This window comes from Lycium ferocissimum, unplaced genomic scaffold, assembly GCF_029784015.1.
Source record: "Lycium ferocissimum isolate CSIRO_LF1 unplaced genomic scaffold, AGI_CSIRO_Lferr_CH_V1 ctg4257, whole genome shotgun sequence".
NCBI lineage: Eukaryota > Viridiplantae > Streptophyta > Magnoliopsida > Solanales > Solanaceae > Lycium > Lycium ferocissimum.
Window position 1 is genome coordinate 43,051 of NW_026725620.1, and position 9,366 is coordinate 52,416.

The 9,366-nt window shown below is 35.1% G+C and overlaps 1 protein-coding gene across 1 annotated transcript; it reads right to left on the minus strand.

Annotated features, from left to right (window-relative positions):
• Nucleotides 1-566: 566 nt before the first annotated feature.
• LOC132044368 (tetraspanin-6) lies at nt 567-5,427 on the minus strand. The gene is made up of 3 exons (XM_059434860.1): nt 4,689-5,427; nt 1,871-2,184; nt 567-876 (listed from the first exon to the last, which is right to left on the minus strand). The coding sequence occupies exons 1-3, from the start codon at nt 5,178-5,180 to the stop codon at nt 837-839; spliced, it is 846 nt and encodes a 281-aa protein (XP_059290843.1). The 5' UTR covers nt 5,181-5,427; the 3' UTR covers nt 567-836.
• Nucleotides 5,428-9,366: the final 3,939 nt, after the last annotated feature.

Below are 9,366 nucleotides of genomic sequence, written 5' to 3' on the forward strand. Positions count from 1 at the left end.
TGATATTGGTCCGGAATTGTGGTGTTCTTTAGTGTTACTTATCCATTCGACATAATACGTTGCCTAGTATATATATATTTAACTTAAATCATCGATCTCAATACACTTACTCATAATATATATATATATATATATATATATATATATATATATATATATATATATATATATATATATAATATTACAACAAGCAAATCCATATAAATTTCATGCCAACCAAAATAGGTTAAAATTCATCCACATATCTTATATCTTACTTATAAAATTAATTGTTACCGAAATTCGGGGTAAACACACCTTGCTCTTAAAATTCTCCCATCTTTTGTATTGGACCTTTGCTTTCTTTTAGTGCCTTTGTTTTGTTATATATATTAGTGACAAAATCTGGCACTTTAAGATCTCACTGGTTTGTTATATGTTTGCTTGTTCACCTTGTGTGTTGTGGAGGTAAGGCTCACATCCTCCATTTATGTAACCATATTAGTCAATACAGAAGATAGGGATCAAAGTCAAAACTCCCCATCGCCTTCAAGTAATTATTAGTGAACATGGTTAGTAAAAAAAAATGCACCAACATACTTTTTCTTTATTTGCAAAAAAGAAAAAGCCAGACTAAAGATAAAAAAGTGGAGTGAAATAAAGGCGTATGATCTTTTTCTTTGTACAGAAAAGGGGATCAAAGCAACCGATGGAGAACAGAGAAAAAGCTGTGGGAAAACCCTCTAGGATTAATGAAGGAAAACAAAGAGAGTACTATAGTAATTAGCATCACTTTTGATGATCTGTTGCTTTTACAGAACAATGTGCACCAAACGAAGAGAAGTGCGAAGTTTGGTCTAATAAAGCTGATGTCTCCTGTCGTGCCACCATCTCCACCTATCAACCAAAAAAGACATAGGAATAAAGCTAAGTCACTGCCATTGAATATCCCCTTAAATTATTATAGACGTCCTTCAATAAAAGGGGTCTTGGACGTTGTTATATTTTAGAAACGGTTGTAGAAATTTTTATGTTCGGATAAGATCGCAAGTTAAACTGAAACATAACAATTTACCCTTCATCCCATGTGAGTTGATTTTGTTCAATATTTTTTCTTAAGGTTAAACCGAACAAGCTTCTAGATCTATTTCACGTAGTTACCATAAAAAACAATGTTCTTACTAACTATAAACATTGGATAGAAAAGGTGGAAAATAATACTTCCCTATCCCAATTTGTTTGACACTTTTCATTTTTTGAGTGTCAAATTTCTTAATTTTGACCGTGTATTTGAACATAGAATATTTAAATTTTTTGAAATAAAATGTACATATTTAGAAACTACGTAAAAAGTACTATAAGTCACCATAATTAATAATCTAAAATATTTAAAAGACATGAAAAAATTACGGTCAAAGAATAACTTGTTTACTCTTGAAAAGCAAAAAGTGTCAAACAAATTAGGACGGAGGGAGTACCATAATATTAATGGTTTTTACCAATCAAAACAGTGACTCAGTATTTCAATCAAAAACGTAAAGTGACAAACGATATATTTTGCTTTTAGCAAATCCATCATCATAATGAGAAAAATTATTCTTTTAAAATGCATATTCAACTTCTCATATTTTGCACTATGAAGGGATGTGATGGGATGGATGGAGATCCCGCCATCATTAACCTAGAGTTCGTAAGTTCGACTCCTATTAATGGATAAATTCCTGATAATGGGCTTGCGCGGCGTGAATCTTGATTAATCGGGCCAATAAATTCCAGATAACAAATGGTTATATATAAAAAAAAACTATATATATTTTGCACTTAATTTGTAAATTGCATTGTTACTTAAATGGTTGAGGAGAAAAGGGTTAGTAAAAAGTACGTGACATACCAGTAGAAATCCCATCTGGGTCGGACTTTAGACATACGGTTTTCACCGTGCGGGTAATCAGATACAGCCCTCTTGGTGTTTTGGAAAGCACAACAACCAATGGAGTAAATTCCAATGAGGAGGACAAGCATGACAATGTTAAGAACTGATATCTTTTGCCAATCTCTTCTCACATCTTCAAGAACTCCAGCCTTGCAAGAATCACACTCATAGCACAGAAAATTCGGATCATTGTTCCAATGGTAACAATCCGGGTCCTGTCCCATTGTTGTCAATCCATAGTTGCATGACGTTGGTGGCTTGCAACATCCTGACTGCCATGCCAATAACGAATATTAGTCAAGAAGTTATATGTTGAGTGCAACAGATTTTATAAGTGTAACGCCAAAATTATAAATAAAATGAGAAAGTTGATATGTAAATAGTTTACTAATATGGCCAAAATATACACAACCTATATACGATCAGCGTATATGTTGTGTATTATATGCATACTACATTTATTATATGTCTAGTATATGTATATTAATATTCTCAGCATTATCCTCAACTAAACAGTCAGTAGAGTGAGCGGTGGGACAAGACCAATAGAAAGAATGATGATGAAAGACCACCACGAAGGGACCTTGGCTCGAGCCGTAGTCTTTTTCAAAAACAAAAGCGAATAAACATTCCTTAAGAAATAAACCAATCGGAAAAAAAGAACAAAAATACTACTACAGTAGTACGGCCTCTGTTTCAATTTGTTTGAACCTATTTCCTTTTTAGTCCGTGCCAAAATGAATGACCTGACCCCACATGGTGGGATTATACTGGGCTTCTTGTTGTTGTTGTTGTTGCCAAAATGAATGACCTCTTTCCTAATTTGAAAACAAATTCACTTTATGAATGATTTAGAGCCACACAAATTTTCAAGGCTTATTTTGAATCACAAGTTTCAAAAGTCCTCCCTCTTTCTTAAATGTCGTGCCCAGTCAAATGGGTTCAATTAAATTGAAACGGAGGGAGTATTATTTTTCTAATAATATTTTTTCTGGAAAATTCGAATTATGTCCAGTGAGTTTAGTAGAAGTGCAAATATATTAGTCATATTCATTTAAATGAAAGGGATGCCGGCCTAAATGAAAATTCCAAACGTTTTGTACTCTTTTTGGAGAATAACAAGAACTCATTTGGACAAGCTATTATGGATGAGAATATTCTTCATCTACGTTAAATCGTATAACATTGGAATATAATTTTTTTCAAATAAACTTTAAACCATCCCCCACCCAAACACAGATATCTCATTTGCACAAAGAGACTCTCACCTCACCCAGTAGAGAATTATGAAAAGAGCATACTAGCGATAAAGAAAGAGGCAAAAGCTTTTTTCTTCATGACTAAATGATCTTTAGTAACTCTCGAGTCTCAACAAAGAAGACAACAACAAAAAGATAAAAACAATAACAAAAGAGAAAACAAATATAGAGAAAATTTCATTTGTTTCTTGGATGTATATCCTCTACTAGCTGTTTTATGTACTAAATTTTAATTAAGAAAAAAACAATCACCCTATCTTCCTCTTTCTTTTCAAAATTACGAGTAATTCTTGTTTCTATTTTCTTTTTCCTTCTTGAGGAAGTGAAGGAAATTAAAAAGGTAGCTAGTTTGTAAAACCTCCTTGATATTAGAGCGACAAATTTATCAAAAAGAGAGAGAGAGCGCGCGCGCACTTGTCCAAGTTCTTGGTAATAAAAGTTGAGTTTAACTACTCCCTCCGTTTCATATTACTTGGCCACTTTTCCTTTTGCACGACCCTTAAGAAATCATAAATAAAAGATGTATTTTACTACCTTATCCTATCTCTCTCCAATAAATACATTTTAATCAATATTAACTATTTTCAAGAACATTTAATACTAAGGTTAAGATGAGAAAGATTTAATTAATTTTATCTTGGTTTTGTAAATGAATAAGTAATTTGGGACATATATTTTTAGTAATGTTGTCAAGCAATATGAGACGGAGGGAATATTAATATTGATTGATGGTGTAAATAATTTTTACACTCTCATGCAATCATTATTTATTATACTAATAATTAATTTACCTTTTTTAAGATTACAAATTTTATTTTTTATTAATGATTATCTGTAGATAATTTTGGGTACCTTTATACTATACTTCCTCTGTCCCAATTTGTTTGGCACTTTTCATTTTTTGAGAATCAAACTTCTTAATTTTGCCCTTGTGTTTGAACATAGAATCTTTAAATTTTTTCGAAATAAAATTTACATATTTGGAAACTACGTACTCCATCCGTTCACTTTTACTTGTCCACTATTCCATAAATAGATTTTCACTTTTACTTGTCCACTTTCAGATATCAAGATAAAAATGATTTATTTTTCCTGTTTTGCCCTTAGCATTAATTACTCATTCCAAATTATTTTCCAAATCCAATGCAATTATACATCAATTAATATGGGTATCATGGTAAAATATGCACTTCATTTATTATTTCTTAAGAAGTGTGTAAAGTCTATAGTGGACAAGTAAAAGTGAACGGAGGGAGTAAAAAGTACTATAAGTCACCATAATTAATAATCTAAAATATTTAAAAGACATATGAAAAAATTACGCTCAAAGAACAACTTGTTTGACTCTCGAAGAACGAAAAGTGTCAAACAAATTGGGACGGAGGGAGTAATTTTTTTTTAGATAAGTTAAACTCATAAAAGAAATTAATAATACAAGGGGAGTGCCTTTGATGCTTCCCTCTCCCCTTCCTTGCCCCTCAACCCATATATATGTATGTAATAGAAAAAAGATTTACCTGGATAGGAGTCAAGTCTTTGGTAAGATAATCATAGGGTGTCCAAGTAATAACAGTAGCACAAGTCTTAGAACCCAAAATACAAGCCCTGATAGTTTCCCAATATTGAGGATCCTTAATCCGCTTCCTCAACCATGGCGAATAATTCTGAAGATGATACTCTTTATATGCTTTGCCAGGCACATCCACTCCACCACCTTGGCTTGTTACCGCAAAACCAAACACAGTTAGGCCCATCAATGCCCCTATGAGGAACAACATGACAAACAAGTAGAGCCAAAGTGCCCATGCAACATGGAAACAAGCTCCTATGAAACCTGCCAATGAAACTATGAGGATTATGAAACCTATGAACAAGAGTGGTGTTTGCAGGAATTTCTCACATGTTGTACTGCTCCTTGCCATCCACAATCCAGCACCTATTATTGGAATTGATGCTAACAGTGTGAATAGATTCAGGAAACCTATCACTGTGTTGCTGAATCTATACATATTTTCTTCACTTAGCTACTTGGCTTCACTAGCTTAATTTACTTATAACTTTCACTCAGAGGGTTTGTGGTGGGGTTTAGAGGGTTTCTTTACTATATATTATGCTTTTCTTCATGTGCTGTCTTGTTCAGCTTTCTTTATAACTAGATTTCAAGGGGTGCCAAATTGTTTCAAATAAAAAGAATCTCAGAGTTGAGCATGGCCATTGGATTGATTATTTTATGGATAATAAGGAATATTTTTATTTGATAACAGTGACCAAAATTGAATTTCTTAGCTATTAAGTAAATATTCTCACAAAGAATGTAGTGGTAAATCGTTGATAAAATTGTCACATTGCGACCTACACGTGCGAAGAATCTTTCCTTGGAGGCGCTAAGAGGGTCCAAACCATAAAAAACTATCCCGTTTATTCCACAGTAATAAAATAAATTTTCCAAAAAAGAAAAGAAAAAAGAAAAGAGTAATAAAATAAAGTAGAATAAAACTAGCTCAAGTGGAGTAGAATAAAATTCGTTCAAGTGGAGAGCCTAGCACCCTTAATACCCCGTCCCCCCAAAAGAAAAGGAATGGTAACATATCCAGATTTATATTTAATGAGTTTAATATTTAGATTATTACTATTGAATCTATTGCACTCTTGAAATTATTATGAGTTTATATTTTAATATTTGAATTTTTAAAAATGATTTTTTCACATATATACTTGTATTTATCTGTCAAAAGTATTGGTTCAGTTGAACATGTTGTTTCTTGTCAGGACCCAAATCCTGAGGGCTTGTGCCAGACACCCATTATCCCGAATCGAGGAAACCCATAACATAAAGCATAGGGAACCTCGTAAGCAATCTTAACTAGGCAGCAGAAAAATTGTACATATGAAATCGATAACTAGAGAGATAATAAAAGCTAGAAATCCATAACTAGGGAGAGGTATAAAGCAACGAATAAGGAAACGAAGTTAGTGGTTACAGCGACTATGACAGCAGCGTTTGAACGCTTGTGTATAAAGAACTACATGACAAATGCGGTGATAGGAGATTTTATTGGCTCGCCAAGGCTAGAGAGAGGAGAGCCCGAGACGTGGATCAAATGAAGTGCATCAAAGACGAGGAAGGCAAAGTATTGGTGGAAGAGGCACACATTAGACGAAGATGGAAAATATACTTCCATAAACTCTTGAATGAAGAGGGAGACATGAATATTGTACCAGACGATTTAGAAGACTCCAAAAGTTGTCGTGATTTTGGGTATTGTAGGGGTATAATGTTTGAGGAAGTTAAGGGGGTTATTCAAAAGATAAGAAGGGGGAGACCTATCGGGCCAGGCAAGATCTTGTGGAATTTTGGAAGAGCGCATGTAAAGTAGGTATGGACTGGTTAAGTGGGTTATTTAACGTCATTAATAGGATGTAAAAAATGCCCAAATAATGGAGGTGGAGTACAATGATACAGTTGTTCAAGAACAAGGGAGTCAGAATTGCAACAACTATATGGGTATTAAGTTGCTAAGCCACACTGTGAAAGTTTGTGGTGGAGATGAGGATGCGGAGGGGTATGTCTATTACATCCCATATCTTAGAACTAAGGTTAGACTCGTATCGTTAGATTTTTGGCGAAACATTTGAAGATTTGAATGTTTTGCGAAAGTGGCTGAGAGGCCTACTTCGGGCAACCGTAACCCCTTGATTAGTTGAGAATTTGGAAAAGGTTCCTTAATGAAAGTTGTAGTACGTGGAAATACCTTTCCATCCATATAAATATTAGTCCAAACGGAGATCAGAACAAATAGTTAGTCATGAAAACGCTCAGAGTAGCAGGCCATGCGCGTTGGCCACGCGTTAATGTAACACCCCGTAAATTCAGATTAGGTGTGAAGGTGTTAATGAGTATTAACATGAAATTTTATACATGTGAAGTACTATCGGGATGAGTTTGGATGGAAATAGTTGCTCTAGAATCAAAACGGATAGTGAGGTGTATAAGATTCGATAGAATCGGCTAAGTTTAAGATATGTCTGCTTTCTAGCCCAATTTCGTGAAAATCCATTGAGAATTTGAGAAAACTTAAAACATGAAAGTTGTATATCTTTGAAATAGCTTACAACTATAGATCGCCCAGCTCAAACGGAGCTCTGTGCTAGGAGTTATGCCCATTTTACCGAACGATGTCAGAAAAGGCCTAGCGCCTCGTGCCCAACAATGCCCCGTGCGTCGCGCTAGGCCAATTTTGTTGAAAATTGTAAATTTCATCGGAATCTGTAATATATACCTAGCGCGTCGTGCCCCGCGACTCCCTGGGCAACACATCAGGCCATTTTATGCTTGAAATGACTTTTTTTCGAATTTTATATATACCTAACTCCGGGAAACTTTTCCCACTTTGTTCTAAATCGTCTTTTGGAGAGAAAACACCCTAGGGATTCCCCAAATCATCCAAGGTGAGTTCCTACTCAAACCCTATTGATTATTACATCAATCTAACAAAGATTAATGCTAGAATCCTCATCTATTCCATAGATTATCGATTGAATCTTCGTCTTGGACAAAAGAACCCTAGAATCCGAATTTCAAGAGACTTGGATGTCAAAAAGGTAAGAATTTCCTACTTCAATTGATTATAACTTCCTATTGGTGATTATAGGCTATAATTTCATGAGATATGAGTTGATGGGTTTGATACAAAAGCATGAACAATTATAGGATTGGGTTGTTAGTTGTTGATTGTTGGTTTAGGGTGTTGTTTACCTATTGGGTAATGAAAAATGATGTTAGTTATATCTATTTTGGATTGTAGAATCACCTAGAAGAAAGAGAATGGGAATTGGGTGAAGAAAACACCATTAGTAAGGGCTATGAAGCTTTATACCCACCAAGTGTTTGATAAACTGCTTAGATGACCAAAGCATGGATATTATTGCTAGTATGGAATCCGTTTAACTTGTATTGCTATAGATTAAAGTTGAAAGGGTTGACGAACATTGTACTACCCTCAAAAGCAGGAAGTTAAGGTATGTGAGGCTAACTCTCTACGTTTGGAAATGTTAATGATTCTCCCTACGCTACGTTTCTTTTACAACGTTATGAATTGCCTCAGAAATATGGTTCAGCTTAGTCTCCTTGAATAGTTGCAGAACTTCTATTCCCTAGTTTCATAGTTCTTTCATGACTTTCATTCCGAACGTTGTGAACCCGTAAACATAATCTAATTAGACTCGTGTTTTATACCCTTGAGACTCAATCTAGAAACTCAGCATGTTTATAAAGTAGTTAAAGTTTTAGTGCTTATACTCAGTTCAAAAATTCATGTCTGAGCTAGTATAGTAAAATTTAGTACTGCATATCAGCACCTCGGTATGCTTTCATGTCTCAGTATGAATTCATGTTAAGTATCTCATATCATTATTTCAGTATGACTCTCAAAGCCATGTTAGTATGATTTCATGTCTCAGGATCAGATTGCTTACGAATAGTTAATGCTTTAAACTCCATAATCAGTTCATGAATACATGTCTCAGTCTAGTTCAATTCAGTATTACAATATTATGTAGTCCAGTATGATTCAGTATTTCAGTATTATGCATTACAGTTTGGTCGTTATAGCCTTTTTGGTGCCTTTGACCCTTTCCCGAGCTCGTTTAGCTCACATTTGTGAGGTCTTTGGTTATGATTTGGGTGACTATGTGGGAAATTTGGGCTTAAAGCGAAAAAGAGTTGACTCAAAGTTGACTTTTGGGTAAACAGACCTTTTTCGGGAATCCGCCGATTCTGAGAGATCCGGATGGTCTTTTAGAACTTATGTGAATATTCGGTCAGGTTCCCAATGCACTCGGGTGTATTTTGGGACTTGAGTTGGGAAGTTGGTTATGAGGTATCAGGAGTTGACTCAGTTAACGAGACCTTCATTGGGAATTCTGAGGCCACGAGTGCGTTCGTAGCGTGTTTTTATATATGTTTTCATATATGGTTTGTGAGCAGATGGCCTCGGGTGATAGTCGGGATTTTGGGTTGAATTAGTGAAACTTGGGAGTTTCTGGGGTCTGGTGCCCGCTATGGCGGCACCAGGACCGCGATACGGCATCGCTTAGGCGGTGGCCCCGCCACTATAAAGCGTCCGGTACTTTTGGTAATGGACGAATGGAAGTTTCGGGGGGCCAAGCGCTTGAGTGGGCGCGGAAGCGGGTGAC